General features: G+C 50.7%; 1 protein-coding gene across 1 annotated transcript in view; it reads left to right on the top strand.

The window, feature by feature from the left end:
* Nucleotides 1-22,734, top strand: part of CLTCL1 (clathrin heavy chain like 1) — an 88,938-nt gene that overhangs the window by 54,208 nt on the left and 11,996 nt on the right. The window contains exons 17-25 of the mRNA XM_069497050.1: nucleotides 239-361; nucleotides 2,689-2,834; nucleotides 8,886-9,069; nucleotides 10,032-10,224; nucleotides 10,828-10,985; nucleotides 15,347-15,511; nucleotides 16,950-17,057; nucleotides 19,996-20,163; nucleotides 20,235-20,384. Of these exons, the coding sequence (XP_069353151.1) occupies nucleotides 239-361; nucleotides 2,689-2,834; nucleotides 8,886-9,069; nucleotides 10,032-10,224; nucleotides 10,828-10,985; nucleotides 15,347-15,511; nucleotides 16,950-17,057; nucleotides 19,996-20,163; nucleotides 20,235-20,384 (1,395 nt within the window). The remainder of the gene's footprint in view (nucleotides 1-238; nucleotides 362-2,688; nucleotides 2,835-8,885; nucleotides 9,070-10,031; nucleotides 10,225-10,827; nucleotides 10,986-15,346; nucleotides 15,512-16,949; nucleotides 17,058-19,995; nucleotides 20,164-20,234; nucleotides 20,385-22,734) is intronic.

Raw genomic sequence — 22,734 nt, 5'->3', positions numbered from 1 at the left:
CTGTGAGTTGTCAGAAACTTAGGAAGGGCCCCTTTGAGGTAGTTTGTCTCCCTGAGGAGAGCAGTGATAGTCCTGCAGGATGCTGTTCATCGTGGTCGAATCACAGAGTCTCGCTGGGCACCAGCTGTCCAACAAACAAGTGTCAGGGACAGGGGGACTGCCTGGGATACCGAGTAGCCACCAAGTAGCTTTCGTCAGTTGGCTGCTTGTGTTACACACACAGGTGTGCTCATTTCAGGTCTGCAATGAGAATTCTCTGTTCAAGAGTGAGGCCCGCTACCTGGTGCACAGGAAGGATCCGGAGCTCTGGGCTCATGTCCTCGAGGAGAGCAACCCATCCAGGAGACAGCTGATTGACCAGGTGAGGCCCAGGGGTGGGGGTGTCTGCGCCTGCATTTGCCCTCTTATCATCTTGTGGCTCAAGTGACTGGTTTAATGGTTACATCTGAAACATCTTCCTGCTCTTAAGAACTTTCTTCCCTGCAGAAATAGCTTGTCTAAAAACAGCTTGGCCCCTGAGGGTGAGCCGACTTGGAGTTGTTTATTAGCCTGTCTAAAGCAGGGATCTGCAGCCCCACTCAGAGCTCCTGCGGACCTGCCTGCCTGCTGGGTCCCTGATTGCTTTTCCAGATCAGCCTCTGTTGACGGCAGTTAAGTGGCTCCTAAGGTTGCCTCAGCTTGACTTCCCTTTATCAAGGAACCCCTTGTGCCGTGTGACTGTGCAGCACCTCCTTGGAGCCGGAGCGCAGTCCTGGGGCCGGCGGTCATTACTCGGTGCAGCTGGCAGGTGGAAGTCTGCCTCAGCCCCTGGGCCGGCTTCCCACACCTCTGGAAGACACTGCCCTCCCCTCACAGCCTCCACTGTCCTCAGCACTGTCCCCTAGGCTGCTGGGCATACTTCTTGGGGGTGGGCCAAGACCAGTGCAAGAACAAATCCCGGGTCCTACAAGTGGCTTCAGCCCTGAGTATATGATCAATTAAAGCTCCGACCTCCCTCGTACACATTTGCCAACCTGCTGGGCAGGTACTTTACACTCGAGGGCTGGATTTCACCGTTATTTCTATTGAATTTCATCTAGTTTTCTGTCCACCGTTCCCTCAAGCCTGTGCCATTATTTTACAAAATAACTTTTTATTTTGAAATGCTTTTAGATTTACAGAGGGCCATGTTGGCTTGAATCTCTGCTATATCAACTTTGGATTTACCCATCCAAATCTGGTATAAACATTGAATAGCAAAGGGCCACAGGCAGAGTTTGTTTAGATTCCACTGAGAGTCTACTCCAAGTGCACAACAGACATTAGACATCTCTCAGGGAGTAGTCCAGCCACCTGGTAGGTGAAGGTGGCCTCAGATTGTCACTGGGGAAGGGCTGCTTTAGCACTGCACTGAACTAAAGCCAGCAGGTGCCTCTTGTCTTCCTGCCTCTGTGTGGAGCTGCTAGTCCAGTCCTCACGTCTGCTGTAATTGAACATCTGTGGCCACCGCCTGGTGGGACGCAGCTGCAGTGCCACTCTAAATGGGAGTGCATAATGACAGAGGCAGCCTGCTTTTAGCATCTGGACGTTTACTGAGGGGAGCAGCATCCCGAGGTAACCTTAGGTTGGGTATCCTGTGTTGACTCAAATAGATGGTGGAAATTTATTTTTGCCCTTAAAACAACCTGTGTGTGTTTACTTAAACTGCTCTAAGGTTTTCAAGAACTAACTATTAGATGTCACTGTTAGAAACTCATCTCTTTCTTTGCATGGACCAGGTGTGCTGTGTCACAATACCCTTTCCCTCAGGCATGCCCGCTTTGGTTACTTAGCTACTGCGGTAGCTCCTTTCCCCTAACCCCCCTGCGTTCTGTCGTGATGGTTATAAACTCCACCGAGATGGAACTTTCACATCCTCCGGTGCCGTTGAGTTCCCAGAGGCCATCCGCATCCAAAAGGTGGATGGGCTGGCTTTGACCCTGGTTCCGTGAAGACCCCTCAAGATGGCAGAGTGAAAGTTGATGGCCAAAGTGGTATGTCGGCCACGTAGGACCTCCTTGCAGCCGTCTGTTCTCCCTCATTAATACACTGCTGATGCCCGCCTCTGAGGAACACCAGAAACTTGGCAAAAATGATAGGTCCCCGAAGCCACTGAAGGCCCCTGGCACAGAGTGCAAAGAGAGCAGTGCTGGTTTTCCGAACGGCCGGTCTGTTGTTGGTCCTTCCTCTACCACGCGGCTCTGCAGCTCTGGCTGTACTTGGCCGTGTGTACCAGAAGTGGACTGTGCCGTAGCGGGGTGGGCTCTGCTACCAAGAGGCTGCTGGGGTCCCTGCAGGGTCCTCATTGGAGAAATGGAGCCATATTTGCTATGGATAGCGGCTTTAAAAAACAAAGCGTAGTGCACTGTGTCATTCACTTTGGGGTAAATTTAGACGGTGTGGTCGCTGGAGCAGAGGTAAGAGTCGATAGCCCATTCGATGTGAGGGAAAAACTAATTTTCAAAGGAGAGCAAACTGAGAATTCCCTGAAGCTGACTGTTTTAGATGCCCTTCCCCTTCTACCTTGAGAAATCGCCCCTTCTCCTTGCCTGTTCCAGATTATCTTGGGGCAGTCCTTTTCTTCGAAGACTCTTTCCTTTCTGTTTAGCTTCAAAGATATAGTCTTGAATTGACTTTAATCAAGTTTTTTCAAATGCTTTTTAAACCCAGGTGGTACAAACAGCATTGTCAGAAACACAGGATCCTGAAGAGGTCTCAGTCACCGTCAAAGCCTTTATGACAGCCGACCTGCCTAACGAACTGATTGAGCTGCTAGAGAAGATTGTTCTGGATAACTCTGTCTTCAGCGAACACAGGTGAGGCTGTGCCGGGGGAGCTGTGGACTCGGTCAGGTCAGACCTGTGCTTGGCATCGCCATCCTTTACAGTCTTGTCTCGCTGCACCCATCAGGCCTCCCCGCCGTGGCGCCCCAGGCCCCGCCAGTCTTCTTACTGCCGCCTCTAGCTGCAGCTGCCCCTCCGTTCTCTCGACTCCTGCCTATCTCCTGGCCCAGCCTAAGTTTCACGTTTCTCCGGAGCCTTCGTTCCTCCTCTTGCTCTGGCCCACAGTGTCCTTTAAACACAGTGCTCAGAGAAGGCGAGTTAATGTTTTATGAAGGCCCAGTATGTCCCAGGGATATGATAAACTCTTGAAATCATGGTGACCAAAGCTTGGAAAGAGATGGCAGGAGAACCAAGTCTGGGCACGTGTCAGGAGGACCTGCTGGAGAGACAGTGTAGAAGCCGTGGTGGGAGGCGCACTCTGGCTACGCAGAGTGGCGGGCACGAGCAGGCCACAGGAGGCGCGGGCGGCCTCAGCGTGGGCTCGCCTGGTGTTTGCTGCTGCTTTAGATTCACTGTCAGAGGCTGCATCGGGTAGTACTGTAGTCACATCATATATTTCGCTGTAAAGATTTAATTGTAAGATTTATTTTGTAGTCAAGAAAGGCTTTCAAGGGCTGTCGTATTGTAGACAGGAATATGTGTATTTTTTTTTTAATTTGGAAATGCTATATGGTAATGGTATATGGGATGTGAAATTATATTTTAATCAAATCATGAACCCTGATTGATCATACGATGCCAGAGTTAAGGTGCCTGGGGTGGCTAGGATATTCTACCCTGCTGCCAGACCAGCCTTCTTTGATAGGTATTAGTGTGCAGGTACTTCCGACACTTGGGGTGCCTCCGATTCGACTGCCTTCTTGAACACTTGCTTCTCAGATACTCAGGGACCTGCAAGTTCTGGATCTCCTTTCTGTGACTGCCTCACCAGACATGGTTTCATGTGCAGGTGTAAATAGCCTGGGTTGGCAGTAGGGCAGACTAGATACCCAGGGACCTGGACAGATCCTGCCACTGGAAAAACCTAAAATATAGGATGAATTATAACAAACTATTTTGTAAAATGAGTCAATTGCGAGGCAATCGCCGGGTGTCTCACGCCTGCAGTCCCAGCTACTCAGGAGGCTGAGGTGGGAGGATGGCTGGAGCCCAGGAGTTTGAGGTTACAGTGAGCTATGATTGCACCACTGCACTCCAGCCGGGGTGACAGAGCAAGACCTTGGCCCAAAAAATAAATAAATAAAAAGTGAATAAAAATAATCAGTGTGCTAGCAGGTAAATAAGTCTGAGATTAAAAAATACTGATGGTGATGAGAGTAGGAACCCAGAGAAGAGCACAGTCTGGCTGCTGCCCAACTCCACGGAACCCAGGCTGCGGCTCTCATCCCCTACGGGAGACAAGAGGACAAGAGGCAAGACCTGAAGGCCAACGAAAGGTGTAACATCTGCTGAGAAACCCTCCTAAACTCGGGAACCCCCCAAACTGGGCACGGGCCAGTATGGCCGAGCCTTCTGCTGAGAGACCAGCCAAAATAGAAAAGAGCTCTTTTGAACAACGGTGCTAAATTATGAGGACCAAACTTGTCCTGACAAGGTGGTCCTCCTGTGAGTTTTAGCACAAATTCACATTAGCTGACATAGTGTCAAAAATCCTCAAGTTAGGACTTTAACTGTAAGGTGACTGCTATCGAGTAGTGCCCTCAGATCACTGCCAGAGACAAACACAAATCCCCTTAAGAAGCTACCTCCTAGCAAGGCTTCAAAGAATTATGACAGATAACATTCCAAGAAATGAGTTTGTAGTTAAAAACACTGACAAAATGTATAAGGAAACAAGGTACCATTAGCAAGAGCCAGTAGGAGCAGACCTACAAAAACTAATGTTTTTAAATTAAATTTAAATTAAAATTAAATTTAAAACACGTAATATTTTTAAATGTCAAAAAATATCAAGCAGATTTTTAAAGTGTCAAATAACTTTGGTACAGACTATATATATGTGTATGTGTGTGTGTGTGTGTGTATTTTTTTTTTTTAATAAACCCCAAATGGGTTTAGCAGCATTATAGAGTAAATGAATTGGGAGATAGAGTGAAGAAATTACAAGAATGTAGCCAAGACAAACAGGTGGAAAATTTGAAAGAGGTTAAGAGACGTCGAGGTTGAAAGGAGATCTCATCAGGGTGTCAAGAGCGGAGAATGGACGACGCACTGTGTGGAGGGGACTTATATGGAGACCTTAACAAAACTGACAGAATTCTAGCTCTTGAATTCAGGAAGCCCAACAGATGCCAAGGAAGATTTAACTTTTTAAATCCATTCTTACACACATTATAGCAAAACTTTAGAACATCATAGACAAGAAATTTAAAAACAGCCAAGAGAGAACATAGGTTGCCCAAAAGAAGGCCAAGAAAGGAGAGAAGGATACACAGAAAATGTGTGAACAAATGGCAAGATAAAATGAGGTGGAAGAAGTAAATCTAAATAAGGCAGCAATTACGTTTAATGTAAATGATCATATGTTCCAGCTGAAAGACAAAGATGATGAGAATGGTTAGAGAAACAAAACCATGAATATGCTTCTTATACAACATCTAAAACTAGGTATATGAGAGGTTGAAAATAAAAGAACGAAAAAAACATTAGGCAAATACCAAGCCTAAAAATGTGGTGTAGTTACGTTAGTATCACACAAAATAGACTTTAAGGTAAAAAGCATTGCTGAAGTAAAGGGGGCTAGGTGCGTGATGATGAAAGGTTCTGTCATCAGGAAGATAATTCTGAACTTATATATGCGTAATAATAGAGCCTCAAAATACATAACGCAACAATTGACAACTACAAAGAGACTTTATCTTCCAACTCACAAGCCCAGGAAAAAGAAAGAAAAGAAAAAAAAAATATGAAGAGACTTTAAGCAAATTCATCGTATTGGGAGATGTTAACACACCTCTCCAAGTAATCGATAGAACAATAAGATTTTTTAAAAATAAGACTATTAAAAAGTATATTTAAAAAGGCAATAGTAAATATATTTTTAACGTATATAACAAAGTAAATATAACTGTTGAGAGTTAATTGCATTATAAGCAATTTACTACATATAATATATTCAATAAGTAGACATGATTATTAAAGAAAAAACAAACCAGAAGACAGATAAATAAGGAACGAAGTGAACTTTTACAATCCTACCCACTCAACTGTGGTTAGCAGCTTGGTGTAATTCATGAATAATCAGAAGATCCTGGCTGGGCGCGGTGGCTCACGCCTGTAATCCTAGCACTCTGAGAGGCCAAGGCGGGCGGATTGTTTGAGCTCAGGAGTTCGAGACCAGCCTGAGCAAGAGTGAGACCCCCATCTCTACTAAAAATAGAAAGAAATTACATGGACAGCTAAAAATATATAGAGAGAAAAATTAGCCAGGCATGGTGGCGCATGCCTGTAGTCCCAGCTTCTCGCGAGGCTGAGGCAGGAGGATCGCTGGAGCCCAGGAGTTTGAGGTTGTTGTGAGCTAAGCTGATGCCACGGCACTCTAGCCCGGGCAACAAAGTGAGACCATCTCAAAAAAAAAAAAAAAAAAAGAAGATCCTGTCGGAAGACATCAGTTTCCCCCATATCAGTCAAATTCATTGCAATGCTAGTAACAATCCCTATTCATTTACTTAAGGAACTTGACAAAGAAATTTTTTTTAATTTATTTATTTTTTCTCATTCCTGGGGTAGCTAATCAAAGAGATTTCAAATCAAAGGGACAAAAGGCCAAAAATAGTCAAGATGCTCCTAAAACGAATGATAAATTACCCAAGAGATGGGGGTAGATGTAGGTGTGGCAAGTACTTATTCTAATCAAGAATTACTATAAAACTAAATTAAGACATGATGATTTTGGCAAATGGATAGAAGAAAAGGACCATCATAATAGGATAAAAAGTCCTAAAATAATACCCATGTGTATGTAAAAAAATTTCTTTGTGACAGAGCTGGCTATACTGATGGAAATGACAGGCTTTTCAATAAACGGTGTTGGGACCATTGGTCATCCAGGTAGGAAAAATTAAAGTTGGGCATCTCTCACATACTGTGAAAAGATTTAAATGTAAAAGGCAAAACTATAATATTTTTAGCTTATATTTAGAAGAATATATTTATGACCTAATGAATTCTTAAGCCAGTCATAAAAACATAAACCTTTAGTAAAAAAAAACAGGACTGTGTTAAACTAAAGAACCTTAACATAAAGAAGATGAAGAAAAGGGAAGCTGCAGACGGGGAGAAGAAATTTGCTGCATAACTAGGCAATAAAGGACTGGTGTGGAGGAGATGAAAGAAAAACTCGGGTCCAGTAGGAGCCGAGCAGAGCTCTTGAGCAGGCCTCCAGGGAGAGGAGAGACCTGTGGACCCAGGGCAAGAGTTCAGCCTCTCATCAGTCACTGAGCACAGAATGAGGCTTTTTTTTTTTTTTTTGACAGAGTTTCACTCTGTTGCCTGGGCTAGAGTGCCACGGTGTCAGCCCAGCTCACAGCAACCTCAAACTCCTGGGCTCAAGCGATCCTCCTGCCTCAGCCTCCCGAGTAGCTGGGACTGCAAGCATGCACCACCATGCCCCGCTAATTTTTTCTATGTAGATTTTTAGCTGTCCAAATCATTTCTATTTTTTTAGTAGAGACAGGGTCTCGCTCTTGGTCAGGCTGGTCTTAAACTCCTGACCTCGAGCGATCCTCCTGCCTCGGCCTCCCAGAGTGCTAGGATTACAGGCGTGAGCCCCGCACCCGGCCAGTAAGGCTCTTTATTTCTTTCTTTTGCCTAAATGCCTTGGGTGAGAACCTCCAGTACAGCGTTGAGTGGAAGTGGTGAGAGTGGACATCCTGGTCTGGTCCCTGAGCTAGAGCTAAGCATCCAGTCTCTCGCTGTTGCTTACGATGTTAGCTGTGGGCTTCCTTTTTTTTTCTTTTTTCTGTTTTTTAGACAGGACCTCTCTCTGTTGCCCCGGCTGGAGGGCAGTGGCATCATAGCTCACTGTAACCTTAACCCTCTGGGCTCAAGCGCTCTTCCTGCCTCAGCCTCCCGAGTAGCTGGGACTACAGACGTGTGCCACCACTCCTATCTAATTTTTTTTTTTTTTTTTTTGGTAGAAATGAGGTCTTACTGTGTTGCCCAGGCTGTTCCCAAACTCCTGGCCTCAAGCAACCCCCTGCCTCGGCCTCCTGATGCTCTGGGATTACAGGCGTAAGCCACTGCACCCAGCCAACTGTGGGCTTCTTGTCCTTCATCAGAGTGAGGACGTTCCCTTTTATTTCTAGTTGAGAAATTTTATCATTAATGAGCGTTGGATTTTGTCAGATGCATCTTCTGATTCATTTGATAAGGAAATCATGTGGTATTTCTTTTTTGGATTCTTGGTATGTGCTGCATTATATTGATTTTTTTTTTCTTCTTTTTAAAGAGAAGGGTCTCACTCTGTTGCCCAGGCTGCAGTGCAGTGGCACGATTATAGCTCACTGTAGCCTCAAATTCCTGGACTCAAGTGATCTTCCTGCCTCAGCCTCCTGAGCAGCTGGGACTACAGATATGTGCCACCACACCCAGCTCTTATTTTTGCCACGTTTTTGAATGGGGTAAAGAAAAGCTTTGCAAGAGTGCATTTAGTATGATTAAAGCAAAATTAAATTCAGAAACATGCAAAACTACCTATATTGCTCAGGGATGCAGTGGATGTGATAAAACTGAAGAATCGCAAAGAACTGCAGAGGCTGGGGTAGGAAAACGGGCGACTCTGCAGTGGGAGCCGGGTGGGCTCCCACGAAGCTGCAGCAGCCCTCTCTGTGGCTGGCAGTGTTCCGATTCTCTTCCTGTGCTTTGCCGCAGGCCTCACAAATGCTCTGTTGTATCTGCTTACCAGTCGTGTATGCCTACATTAATTACTTTTTTAAAAATTGGGGGTCTTGGGCTACCTGGCCAGCAAAAAAGCACTTGTGTAGTCTTCATCCTGTGGCGTGTGCTGACCACCCCTCTCCTCAGGAATCTCCAGAATCTGCTGATTCTGACCGCCATCAAGGCGGACTGCACACGCGTCATGGAGTACGTCAGCCGCCTGGACAACTACGACGCCCCAGACATCGCGAGCATCGCCGTCAGCAGTGCACTGTACGAGGAGGCTTTTGCCATCTTCTGCAAGTTCGACATGAACACCGCCGCAGTCCAGGTGGGCTGCTGAGCGCAGCCGTGTTGGGCCCTGGCACCTTCTGTGCACTGAGCACCCTCGAGCCCTTGCACGTGAGACCCCTGCTTGTCCAGCGCATCCCCAGCGCTCTTCTCTGATCCCTCCCAGCCCCACGGGCTCCAGCCCCAACCTTTGCTGTGCTTCTCCCATCTGGCTGTGAGCCTGCCCTTTCCCGAAGGCGCCCCCGGTGCTCTCCTGGACCAAGGTCGTGCTGTCAGAGGCACTCACACCTCCCTCCCCTTCCACCTCCCCATGAACTCCTCCCTGCAGCCACATCCCTTTCTTGCCAGTCTGTGAGCCTTTCTGATTTTATTTCTGAATCAGTTGTAAACCATAGGACGTATCACTTTAGCTGCTCTCTTACCAGTATTCTTGACTTCCTTCTCTCTTCCTTTGTCATTTTCTGTACCTGCCTGTGCAACCTCTGGTCTAGGAGCCCTTCCTTTGCACCCACATGTGGGCCATGGCCTTGCACCGAGACAGACCACCTCTTCATGGGGGCCTGCTGCTGCCGCCTCCACTGCCGCGTGGCAGTGGCTGCCACTATAGCCCAGCAGTGGCTGCCACTACAGCCCAGCAAGCCTGTTTCTGTCTCTCCAGCAATTGCGTTCCCCACAGCAGCTCTTGCAAACCTTCTCACAGCCTCTGTGCCCTGTCGCACTGTCAGGAGGCAGGTCCCAGGTCCCACCCTGGCCCAGAAAGCTCCGTCTCTTTACACCTCTTTACTGGAGTGCCTCTTCTGTGTCTGGTACCCCACCCATATGACAGCTCTTACCTCTCCCCTCAATTCATTCATCTGAGAAATACTTAGCACCCACAGTTCTTTTGTACTGAATTGAAATGCTCATGCAACTTTAGGCAGAGTAGGGAAACAAGCAAAAGTCTATCTGCTCTTTGGAGCTGACTAGGTGTTGCAGAGAATGCAAGTCCTCTCATAACCCCAGGTCCTGATCGAGCACATCGGAAACCTAGACCGAGCATATGAGTTTGCCGAGAGATGCAACGAGCCTGCCGTGTGGAGCCAGCTGGCCCAAGCCCAGCTGCAGAGAGACTTGGTGAAGGAAGCCATCGACTCCTATATCAGAGCGGACGACGCTTCCTCTTACCTGGAAGTTGTGCAGGCAGCCAGCAGGAGTAGTGAGTGAATCCCCTTTCACGGGGCTCTACTGCTCACGTGTGCAAAACCTGGCCGGGGCAAGAGGTTGAAGAGACTCTTAGGAATCTCTGTGTATTATGAATCCAGAGAGAGCAGAGGGCACATCTAAGTGAAAACTTTCCAAAAGAGTGTAAGATAAATACTATTCTAGCTCTTCAGTTGACTGTCGCCCTCTTTTACGTGAGTAAGCAGTTTAAGCACAGTATAAATTGCTATTGTGATAATGTCAAGGTCAGTGTTTTAGACCCGAGATTTCCTGGAGATCTTCTGCTGTGTCTGTTGACCATGGTGCTGACCTCTCGGGCTGGCATACGCATTCTGTCTCCAGGTGAAGTCTCGACTTGTGCATCTGGAGAGTCCCATCCCCAGGGTGGCCCACATGGGTTCAGCCCCTGCCCAGTCTCCCGTCTGAGATAGGCTCTGCTTAGTGGGTGTAGTCGAGACCTTCTAGACATTACCTGGAGTCCGAGGTCTCAGGCATAGCAGGGAGGTAACGTGTCTGGCTGAGGACAGAGTGAGAGAAATTGAGCCGCTGCTTAAAATTATCAGTTCTGAGTTAATCTCTCTTTGTTTTCTGTCTTTAGACAACTGGGAGGATCTAGTTAAATTCCTGCACATGGCCAGGAAAAAGGGCCGTGAGTCCTATATAGAAACGGAACTTATTTTTGCCTTGGCTAAAACCAGCCGTCTGTCTGAGCTGGAAGATTGTATCAATGGACCCAACAATGCCCACATCCAGCAGGTACGCTGTGCACTGCCGCAGTCTGATTCAGGCCAGGGATGCCAGAGTGACAGATTGTGATGGCGAGAAACAAGCCACACCAGGAATTAAGTAACAAGTTGCCAGCATTGGTGTAGAAATTAAGACCCATGGAATTTTTTTTTTTTTTTTTTTTTTTTTTTTTTTGAGACAGTCTTGCTCTGTTGCCCGGGCTAGAGTGCCGTGGCATCAGCCTAGCTCACAGCAACCTCAAACTCCTGGGCTCAAGCAATCCTTCTGCCTCAGCTTCCTGAGTAGCTGGGACTACAGGCATGCGCCACCATGCCCGGCTAATTTTTTCTATATATTTTTAGTTGTCCAGCTAATTTCTTTCTATTTTTTTAGTAGAGACGGGGTCTCGCTCTTGCTCAGCCTGGTCTCGAACTCCTGAGCTCAAACGATCCGCCTGCCTCGGCCTCCCAGAGTGCTAGGATTATAGGCGTGAGCCACCGTGCTGGGCCAGACCCGTGGAATTTTGACTTGTGCTTGGCTGTGCGCATCAGAATGATTCCCCTGGAGGAGGAGATGCAGGTGTTCTGTTCACCATGAGAAAAGAAAATTAACTGATGAACTCAGAATTAATAATCTAGATGCATAAAATGTATATATAGAAAACTCATAGCTTTCCCAGATGTCAGCAATGATCAGATGACATAATGAGAGAGAAAACATTCCTTTTTAAATAGGAATAAAACCAAGCTGAACACTGGCTCAGGCCTGTGGTCCCAGCTGCTCAGGAGGGTGAGGAAGGAGGATCACTTGGGCCCAGGAGTTTGAGATTATAGCAGTGAGCTGTGATCACACCACTGCACTCTAGCCTGGGTAACAGGGTGAGAACCCCTCCTCTTAAAAAAAAGAAAAAGAAAAGGAGTAAAACCAAAATGTTTAAATAAACCTTAACCAAAAAAAAAACATTAAATAAAAGATCTAAATAATTGTAAAGTCTGCCATATGGGTAAAATGTTGCCCCTAGAAAAATTGATAAAGATGAAGAGGTGATGGAATGTGTTCTAACTCTGTTAATTATAAGTGCACTCTTCCTGAAAGAGCACACAAGTCGTTGAAATAAATAACACTGGAGTGGACTTTGAATTTTTTATTTCAAAATAAGTTCCAAGTAATTGTTGGAAATTAGGTTAAAGTTTAGAAAGGAGTTAAAAGTTTATGTAATTCTGTAACCAAAATAAAATTCCAGGTGAAAAAATTAAAGGTGCAAAAATTGAGGGTTTTTTCCTTAAAAAAAAAAAATTTTAGGCCAGGGCACAGTGGCTCACACCTGTAGTACCAGCACTTTGGGAGGCCGAGGCAGGAGGATCGCTTGAGTCCTGGAGTTCAAGGTTACAGTGAGCTGTGATAACACCACTACACTCCAGCCTGGGCAACAGAGCAAACCCTGTCTCAAAAAAAGAGAAAACCTGGCTGGTGTTGGAAAATCCTTTCAAAGTTAGTTTAAGCAAAGTGAGAAACTTTATGCACAATAGTAAACATATATGCCTAGAAAAATACCCGCGATGGGAACAGTGAACAACTCTCAGGTGTGCAGTTGGCAGTATTGCATTATTGTCTTTTTACTTGCCTGTGTTTGCAATGTTCTTTTTTAATCAGTGACCATATAGCTTCCAAAATTGCCTTAATAATCAGAAAATGAATTAAAATGTTAGAAAACAAAACCCTGCCCTAAACCCTTCTCTGAATTGGTAGCAGGATTCTCCAGAGGGCAGCGCTGCGGGGCAGAGCGGAAGCGCCGTCACCTGCTGGCGGGCAGAGAGTTCATGGGGGCCAGATCCAGCCCCCTGCCTGTTTGTAGATGTCACTTTCCCTGTTTCCTTTAAGTTAGCAGTGACAAAAGACTTACATGATCACCCTCCTCCATAAAACACCCTATTTATGCATTCATCAGCAAACTTTTTTTCTTTTTCTTTTTTTTTTTTTGAGACAGAGTCTCACTGTGTTGCCCAGGCTAGAGTGCAGTGGCATCATCACAGCTCACTGCAGCCTCAAACTCCTGGGCTCAAGCAATTCTCCTGCCTCAGTGCCCCCCAAGCAGCTGGGACTACAGTGTACCACCATGCCTGGTGCATCAGCAAACTTTTATTAAGCATCAGCTGTGTGCCACAGTAGGGGCTGTGGACCAGCGGTGAGAACAGTAGTCAGATTTCTGCCCACATTGGTCCTAAGACCCATAAAGACATTGCAGTCTGTCACATGTTGAGTGTAAAGGAGAGAAGTGAGGCAGGGCGTGGGTGTGAGGGTGCGTGTTCCGGTTTTAGATGGGGCCCCCCGGTGGGTGCTGAGTCTGCACCCGTCTAAGGAGGAGCCCCTAGAACAGAGGGCAGGTTGGGCGCAGGGGTCCCTCGAGGAATGTTGGGTGTGTGTAGAAGCAGGTGGCAGGAACGGAGCTGTCCAGCCCGAGAGGCGTGAGCAGCAGTGGGGACGGGCAGCTGTTGGCGTTCACAGGCCCAGACTTGTGGGCCTTCATCAGGACTCTGGCTTCTGCTCTGGGAAAACTGGAGGATTTTGAGCAGAGGAGGGGCATGGTCTGATGAGGTGTCAGCAGAAGCCGTCTGGCTCCTGTGTAGAACAGAGACAGGCAAGGATGGAGGTGCGAACCCAGAGAGGCCAGCCCAGGGCAAGGCAGCGACTGCAGATGGTGGCAAGGCAGGTGGAAGTGTAGTCCGCTCCTGATGTATCTCGGAGGCAGAGCTGATGGTGTGAGAAGGCGAGCAGCGAAGGCGAGTTGCGGTGGGGACCTAGGGTCTCGCGCACTGACATGGGCACACTGTGAGGACGCTGTGGGTCTGTCCCGCTGGATGCAGGAGTTAGGCTGGGAGAAGTCCAGACTAGAGATGTTCGTGTGCAGCCTCTGGGGTACAGGCGACGCCCATGGCCACTGCCCGTGTGGGAGAGCATGGCAGGGGGTGTGGGGCTGGGGGAACCGGGGCCTCCAAAGCCAGGCAGCAGGGCGAGGTGGTGATGGAGAGTAACCAGAGCAGAGAGAAGCTGGTGGGTGTCCAGGAAACCGCACTGGCATCTGTCTAGGGGAGCGATGACCCTGGCAGAGAGTCGGGCAGAGGCCTGATTGGAGCAAGTGCAGAGAGGACAGGAAGACACGGGACAGCTATCGTAGACACCCGACACCTCTGCTGAGAAAGGTGCTCTCAAGGGAAGGGTGGAAACAGTCTGGCAGCCCTGGGTAGGTGAGGGAAGCGTGAGTAGGATTGGTTTGGTTTGGTTTGAAGCTGGGGAAGTTAACAGTGGTTCCTTAAGCTTGTAGGGATGGTCAGTGCAGAGGGCGATGCTGTTGCAGGGGAAAGGGCAGAGGTCACATGCACAAGTGGAGTGGGCCCCTGGCGTAGCGCTCTGGAAGGCTCTCCTGATGGTTTCTGTCTTCTCAGGAAAAGGGAAAACAGATATTCAGCTTGAGGACTTGTTGGAGGTTTGAGGCAAGAAGAAAGTATGAACAGTTGACAAGAAGAGAGGCTGCGCATTAGGGAAGTAGGGTGGGTAGTACTGCGAGCCCCTCCGAGGTCAGTGGTCACAGCTTCAGAGAGACCCCTCGGCACTTTGGGGTCCCGCTGTCTGTGTGGCCCTGTAGCCACAGGTGTGGAGTAGGCAGAGAGCCGGCTCTAAGCAGAGCTGAGAGCAAGCAGGAGAGTCGAGGGTGAGTGCCAGGAGCCATCAAGCTTGGCTGTGGGCACCAGCTGGGGACAAGCACAAGCCAGGCGCAGACAGACTGGTGGGGCAGGGGAAGCTGGTCGGTCGCTGGGCTGATGGGGCTGAGGCACTCAGGATAGTGGGCTGGACGGGAGGGGGCGCTGGGCAGACAGAGGGTGCTTGTGACAGGGGTCCCAGGGCTCACAGCTCTCTGCCAAGGTCTAGGGGGTGGCAATGGCAGCGACTGGCTATTGTCATGAGGGAAACAAGGTCCTTAGAGCAGAGGAAGTCAAAGAAATGATCAGGAAATGAGGAAGATTTGTGAGTGGTGTCAGGAAGTAGGGCCGGTGGGTGATGCCTCACACAAGATTTGTTGTCTGCAGTTTTTAGTGGGGAGCAAGGGAACAGCCTGGAAGCAGCAGGGAGCACGTCTCAGCCCAGGCCCAGTGGAGTGCAGGTGTGGGGGGCACGCAGGGTCAAGCAGGACCAGGCGGGTGGAGGAGGGTGTCGGGCGGGGACGTGCGCTTTCTCCTGCGGGCATTCTGCAGCAGCCTGGCAGCTGGTGTGTCCAGAAAGAGACTGACTCTAGCAAACAGAAAAATACCTCTGCTATCTAGAAACTTAAAACCAACTCTGGAGAGATCTGCCCGTGTAAGAGTATCTCAGTAGAGCTACCCCGTGGTCTGTAGGTTGGAGACCGCTGCTATGAGGAGGGCATGTATGAGGCCGCCAAGCTGCTGTACAGCAACGTCTCCAACTTTGCCCGCCTGGCGTCCACCTTGGTCCACCTCGGGGAGTATCAGGCAGCTGTGGACAGCAGCCGCAAGGCCAGCAGCACCCGCACGTGGAAGGAGGTAACCTGCGGGACGTGTCCCTGTTGTGTTCCACACTCTTCCTCCACGCAGCACGAGTCTGGGAGCTGGCCTTGTCCAGGCGGGGGTCTGAGTCCTCCGGGGTGGCTCAGAGAACCTAACAAGCTGGTACTTGTGCTTGGAAGCAAAGGCCCAGGAGGACCCCCTGTCGGACCAAGCAGCTCCCAGCAATTGTCTTGATAGCATGGAGCTATCAGTATTGGAAGTATTGTCATAACACTTAAAAATCATGTCAGCTTTTTGGCATTATCACTGTAAATTGACGTTTTTGGTCTTTTGTGGCAAATTGATAGGACAGATTATCTTGAGGCTCTCTGATAATTTCAGAATCATTTTTAAGTGGAAGAAACTTTGCAAAGAGATGTACAAAAGATTTAGTTTTAACAAATCTCTGAAGCATTGTTTAATAAAAGATTAAAATCGAGAGGATCACCTGAACCCAGACATTCAAGGCTGCAGTGAGCTATGATCACGCCCTTGCTCTCCAGCCTGGGCGACAGAGCAAGATCCCATCTCTAAAAACAAAAAACAACAGAAAGAAAAAAACCAGCCTAAATGTCCAACGTCAAGGCCTTTGTTAAATAGGATATACATTGCAACTCTACCCTGCTATGCAAAATGAATAGGTGGAGTTGTAAGAGAAGATTTTTCCAGTATTATGTGAGAAATACGCTAGCAAGCAGAATGTATAATGTAATTCCGCTGTGTGTGTGTGTAAGAGATTTGGCAGGTGCTGGCGTGTATATCACACGTATTAATAGAACATAGCGGGCCAAAGATTATGTCTCAAGTTGACGGCACTGGGTGATGTGATTGTTTTTATTTATCTGCATTTTCTCTTTCTCTACCATGAGAACATGTGCTGTGTGTGGGAGGCGGGGCCTCGCAGACAAACCCGGCTCTGTTGTGGCGCAGGGCTGGTGCAGCCCTTGTAGGAAGTGCAGCTCGAGGGCTTCTCTGCTCGGGAGGGTCCGTCACTTCTCAACAGTTGTGAGCAGCACGCAGGCACACAGTCCGAAAGATGACGAGAGCAAGTTCACCCCCACGGAACGGCACTCACGTGAAATGTGCTTGGGTGACAGTTATTCTTGAGCTTTGTTAAACCCTCTCAAACCCCAGACCCAAAATTCCAGCACGACTTTCCTGTCACCTAAACAGACCTCCACATCTCAGGGCCTAGGAAGTAACACGTGGGCTTTCTTGCCTCCGCGGTGTCAAAGGCCCCTGGCCTGCAGGTTATAAATGTCATCATTCTTTCTCCCAGTCTCGCACAACTCATTTTACAGTTACCTGCTTGTTCAGATTCCAACTTAAAAAGCTCTGTTTGCTGGTATTTCTGCATTTGCAGCTGCATCTCTCGTAAGCCAGCTGCCGTGGGGCCGCGTCCGTCTGGGTGCTCACGCCGGCCCTCCCGCTCTAGGTGTGCTTCGCCTGCGTGGACGGGCTGGAGTTCCGCCTCGCACAGCTGTGCGGCCTTCACATCGTCGTCCTCGCAGACGAGCTGGAGGAGCTGACTCGCTATTACCAGGTGACCAGGTGGCCTCTGCTGGCGATGCAGGTGATAGGAGATACCTAAATGCTCCCGGAAAAGGGGCGGTCACTCCCTTAGCATGTGACCCTCACGGTTGGCGTCTGCACGTGAGCATACCTGAAGCATTGCCTCTGTGGGGAAGATTCCTTCATGTGCTAGACAGTCGTTCATAAATTGCATGGGATTGGCTTATTAGCTATCCTGGACCTCGTGGCTGGCTGGTATTTTGTGTTTTTCAAGTTCTCTCCCTTCTCTTGTGTCATTGGGCCTTCAGAAGCCCAGTCACTGGCTTGCCCAAAGGGGACAACCCTGTATAACTTGCTGAGAATACTGTGCTGGTCATGGCAGAGCCCTGGTCCCTACCCTGGTTCCCCATGGTGTGCGGCCCCCAGGGGGTGTGTTTATCAAGTGCCATGGGGACAAAACACGTACAAGAGAGGGAACCCCAGGGCGACCCCGTGGAAGGGTAGGGCCCTGTGCGTTGATAGTGTCGTGGGGCCCTGCTCTCAGGTGGGGACAGACAGTCCTTCAGGTGTTAGGTACCTGGGCCTCCACCTTTGGGATTCATGGAGCTGCGTGTCACACCAGGTGTGATTAGGCAAGACAGACAAAGACTGGACTTTGCTTAGAACGATACTGTGGCCCTGAGCGAGTAGTCTGGAGGGCTCGAGCCAGCTCAGAGGCCCACGGTGTCCAGAATGTCAGGCGAGCCTTAGTGACTTTCTAATGAGAAATCTTCCCCCACCACAGGAGCCTGAGAACGGAGCTGTAAAGCAAGCAGGGAGAGTAATAAGGCAGCCTCGGGCTGAAATAGAAAAACTCACGTAGTCAGGAAATGTTTGAGTACCCACTGTGTGCTGGGCATTATTCTAGGTAATTGTATCAATGAACAAAGCAGAAAACCCCTGTTCAGTTGAATTTCCATTCAGTGAGGTTGACAGACAAGCAACAAAGCTAACTTACATAGTGTGTTTGAAAGAGATGAGTTACAGGGGAACGTGCAGCCGGTTAGGGGGTGTGAGTGCCTGGCTGGAGTTCCGCGAAGGAGCAGTCAGGGCTGCACCAGTGGAGAGGGTGACACCTGAGGAAGTGGAGGGATTTGGTCTGGGGACATTTGAGGGAGGGTCAGTGCCAGGGCAGGAGCACGCCACGCGTTCAAGGCCCGGGCTGGGGCCAGAGGGTGACGGAGGGGCAGGTGGCAGGCTATTGGGAGGGGCTTGTGCTGGGGGCGGGGGTGCAGGGCCACGGAGGGTTGAGGGCCTGTGTGCCTCATGTGCTGAGAGCAGATGGTGCCGAGGGCCAGCCAGGCAGGTGGAGGGACCCGACAGACGCCGGAAGAGCAGCCATAGGCTCTTGGAGTGGTCTGGGTGAGAGGGGACAGTGACTTCACACTGGGGTGAGATGTGATCAGGTCATCAGATTTGGGTGTATATTTTGCATGTGCTACCAACTTGTTATGCTGATGCATCCTATGTGAGGTGAGAGAGAAAAGTCAAGGACAGCTCCACTTATTTCTGGCTTGAGCGAGTGGAAAGAGGGAGCTACCACCAGTGGACATGGGGGCACTGAAGGCGTGGGCTGCGTGGGAGGGAAGGGCAGGAATCACAGTTTGGACACACTGGGCCAAGTCCGAGCTGCCAACTGGCTGTTCAAGAAGCATCAGGCAGGCGGTTGGAACCAGGGTCTGGACGTCCGTGAATGAACCAGCTAGAGAAGTGAGGTGGGAGTTGGTGACACACAGGCTACAAAGACACGTGGTTGCCTGTGATCCCTGGGGATGAGTGTGGATGAAGAAGAGACCAGACACTCGCCCTGGGGCCGCCAATGGGGGTGGGCGGAGGAGGAGAGAGGAAAACCCAGAGAGCACCGTGGCTCCCAGCGTCCCCAGGAGGAGGGCAGGGCAGAGTGCCAGGGCGGATGACCAGATGGGAGGCTGAGGACAGCGAGGCTCAGCCCGACAGGTGGGTTGCAGAGAACAGGGAGAGGAACGGGAACAGTTCTTCTGAGCAGTTTTTGCTGCACAAGGGAGTAGAAAAAGGGGATGGTAGCTAGCAGGGGACAGGAGGTCAAGAGGAGGGTATTTTAGGACAGGAGAATTAGCAGGATGCTTGCCGAAGGCCAGCAGTGAAGGGGAGTTAATGCAGGAGAGAAGGGGGTCGCTGGGGCAGGGGCCTTGGTAGGTGGGTGGGCAGGGGGAGCCTCAGGCTGGGCAGATTCCAAGTGGACTGAGGGGCAGATGCCCCCAGCAGGCAGGCACGGCGTGGGGAAGCAAGGTTAGCCTGAGAGTAGAGAGGGACAGAGGGTGTCCTCCGCGGGCGGAGGAGAATGGAGGAGGATCCTTGGGGGCACTCCTAGGGCTGTGGCCATTATGAAGGGGACAGGGCTCGTGGTCGGGTATTTCTCCAGGGTTCCAGCTGAGCAGGCTGGACCAGATGTCTGGTCTCGTCCAGGGAGCATGACAGAGGGGTGTGGCACTGAATGCAAGGTAGGGACATAGTCAAACGAAAGTGGGGACGGTGGCATGACAGTGAGCGGAGTTGGAGGCTTATTGGAGCCAGGATCCCAGAAGGAGTGAGCTGTGGAGACAGAGATTGAAGCTCATCATCCTCAGGCCCTGTTACCCCCATTTCCTGGGGTTTTTTATTTTTCATATTTCTTTTCATAAACATGGCAATACTTATTTGAACTTACTAAACTTGATAATTGAGGTGAGGAGCGCTACTTCCCAAAGAGCAGCAATTGTCAAATGATCCAGCAGGTTGCTAAGTAAACGGCATGGTTTGTAACGGCACATGTGCACGTTTTCTCACACAGACCTCCTTGGGCTCGCTGGCAGTTGCCACAGGGTCCCTGTGGCGTGGGCACTGACTGGCAGGAGGGTGGCTGTGGCAGGCATGCAGTTCCTCTGCCCCACATGTGGCTCTTGGCCCTCCAGGATCGGGGCCACGTTGAGGAGCTGATCTCGCTGCTGGAGGCAGCCCTGGGCCTGGAGCAGGCCCACATGGGCATGTTCACGGAGCTGGCCGTCCTCTACTCCAGATTCAAGCCGCAGAAGATGCTGGAGCACCTGGAGCTCTTCTGGTCCCGTGTCAACATCCCAAAGGTACCGCTCCCTCCTCACGGTCTGGCTGCTGTGTCCGCACGTGGCACAGGCTGACCCGGCTCCCCGCGCAGGTGCTGAGAGCTGCGGAGCAGGCGCACCTCTGGGCAGAGCTGGTGTTCCTCTATGACAAGTACGAGGAGCACGACAATGCCGTGCTCACCATCCTCAGCCACCCCACTGAGGCATGGAAAGAAGGTCAGTTCAAGGACATCATTGCCAAGGTAAGAGGGGGCGGCACCTGCCTGCCCACACCAGGCCCTGTTCTCGGTGCGGGGACACCAGCGGGGCGGGCTGTGATGAGTGCCAGGGTGCACCCCCTCGGCACGTGCGTCATCTCGTGTGGTCTCGCTGCCCCTGGGCAGGTGGTGGTAATTCCATCCACGAAGGGAGCTGATGCTCAAGTGGGACCGGTGGGCGTGGTGGCCCGTGTGCAGCCCATGTGCAGCCCTGCCTGCCCCTGCCTGCCCCGCCGCCCCTGCTCCCTCACGGCCAGGCCTCGCGTGCTCCTCCGTGTGCCCTCTCAGCCCAGGCTCCCAACGCCATGCCCTGTCCAGTCCCATTTCCTGTTGTATTTTTTTTTTTTTTTTTTTTGAGACAGAGTCTCACTTTGTTGCCCAGGCTAGAGTGAGTGCTGTGGCGTCAGCCTAGCTCACAGCAACCTCAGACTCCTTGGCTTAAGCAATCCTGCTGCCTCAGCCTCCCGAGTAGCTGGGACTACAAGCATGTGCCACCATGCCCGGCTAATTTTTCTATATATATATTTTTAGTTGTCCATATAATTTCTTTCTATTTTTAGTAGAGACGGGGTCTCGCTCTTGCTCAGGCTGGTCTCGAACTCCTGACCTTGAGCGATCCACCCGCCTCGGCCTCCCAGAGTGCTAGGATTACAGGCGTGAGCCACCGCGCCCGGCCCCATTTCCTGTTGTATTTTTTTCATATTTTTTTCGCCATCTGACACTTTTGTCTTTCATGTCTCTCCCCCTGAAAATACCATCTCTGCAGAGGAGTGCAAGCACCTGAGACACACAGTAAACACCCAGGGCTGCCTGGCCTCGGGTCCTCACCTGTCCCCAGAGCAGGCGTCCCTCCTGCAGCCTCAGTGGGCCACAGCAGGACCCCAGACTCCTCTGGCAGCGGCCAGTTGGGTGGTGTCGGGCTTGGGTGTGAGCATTGAGCAGGCCCCTGTTATGCTGTGTCCTGATCTCTGAGAGCCTCTAACCTCAGGACTCCACAGTTCAGCTCTGCACGAGACTTAGGTGGAGGTGGTGAAATTCTCTAGCATTAGTTCCCAGTCCCTTTGCATTGAGTGTCTTCATTTTGTGCCATTGTCCTTGAGTAAATAATTTGCCAAAAGTCTCCCCCCTTTGCTCTCTGCCAGGGAAAGGCAGCATCCTCACCGCGTTTCCGTCCCACCACTCTCGGGGCAGGGGTGGGAGGAGCACAGCAGCCCCTGGCGGCAGCGAGCCGTGGCCTTTCCACCTGAGCTACTGAGGCTGGGCTGGGTGGCAGGTGGACTGCTGGGTGAGGACGTTAGCCTCTGCCCTTCCTGGGAACTGTGTGCCCAAGGTCGAGCCCCAGGGCGCACACACAGGCTTCCTGGTGGAAGACACCCGTGTTCCTCGGCATGGTGCGTGAGGTCAGTGGCCTCTGACGGGGTTTCGTGCCCTGAGTGGGGTCTGCAGGTTGCTGGCGGGAGTGTAGACCTTTCACATCCCTGTGGCCCAGCACACGTGACCGGTCCCAGGTAGACAGGTCCAGGTGTTAGAAAATCCATACTTGATCAATCCTACATGTACTTTTTTCTCATTCTTATTTCTCTGATACGAGGGTGAGCTTTAAAATTGCCGTGCTGTGGCTGAAGTGGCAGTGCTTTATGTTTCTTAATGACGCAGAACAGCAGGACCGCTGGGACGGTCTCCTGTCTGCCACCTGTGGGGCTGACGGCAAGGCCTTTGCTCACGTGGATTCAGGATGCTTCTGCCGCCGCCTGCTGTGCAGGACAGCCCGCCGCTCAGACGTCGGGGGCAGGAGGGCCTGCGCTAGTGCAGCGGCCCCGTCAGAGGATCAAGCAGGTGCTTCAGAATCTACTTGGTGCGGGCCGGGCAGGGGCAGGCCAAGCAGGGCCCTGCTGACTCAGGGTGGCATCCCTGCTCAGCCACCTGCTGTCTGTCCCTGTGGGCTACGGGTGTCATTGCCATGAATCCCACTTCTCCCATTGATGAATGAACAATGGCAGGTGCCTGGCGTCAGTGGTTGCTTCTGTCAGGTTGTGCAACGCCATTGTTGGGAGCCAGGGAGTCCTGAGCTCAGAGGACACCGGCTGGTCCTCCTGGAGTTCATGACAGAAATCTCTGAGCCTTCGTTTTCTCTTCTACAAGACAGGGGTGCTGCCCGTCCTCTGGGGCTCCGTGGAGATGACGTGCCCTGTGTGCTCACTGTGGGCACAGCACTGGCTGTCCTTGCCAACTGCACTCGTGGGCACAGCCCTGCTGGTGCTCCACGTGCTGCGTGTGGCTGGTGGTCTCACGCCGTACTGTCTCCCAGCACGGCTCCAGAGGAGGGCGCTGCGTG

The sequence above is a fragment of the Eulemur rufifrons genome, chromosome 21, assembly GCF_041146395.1.
Source record: "Eulemur rufifrons isolate Redbay chromosome 21, OSU_ERuf_1, whole genome shotgun sequence".
Classification (NCBI taxonomy): Eukaryota; Metazoa; Chordata; class Mammalia; order Primates; family Lemuridae; genus Eulemur; species Eulemur rufifrons.
The sequence above is the reverse complement of the archived record's forward strand: the minus strand, read 5'-3'. Positions and strand labels throughout refer to the sequence as shown.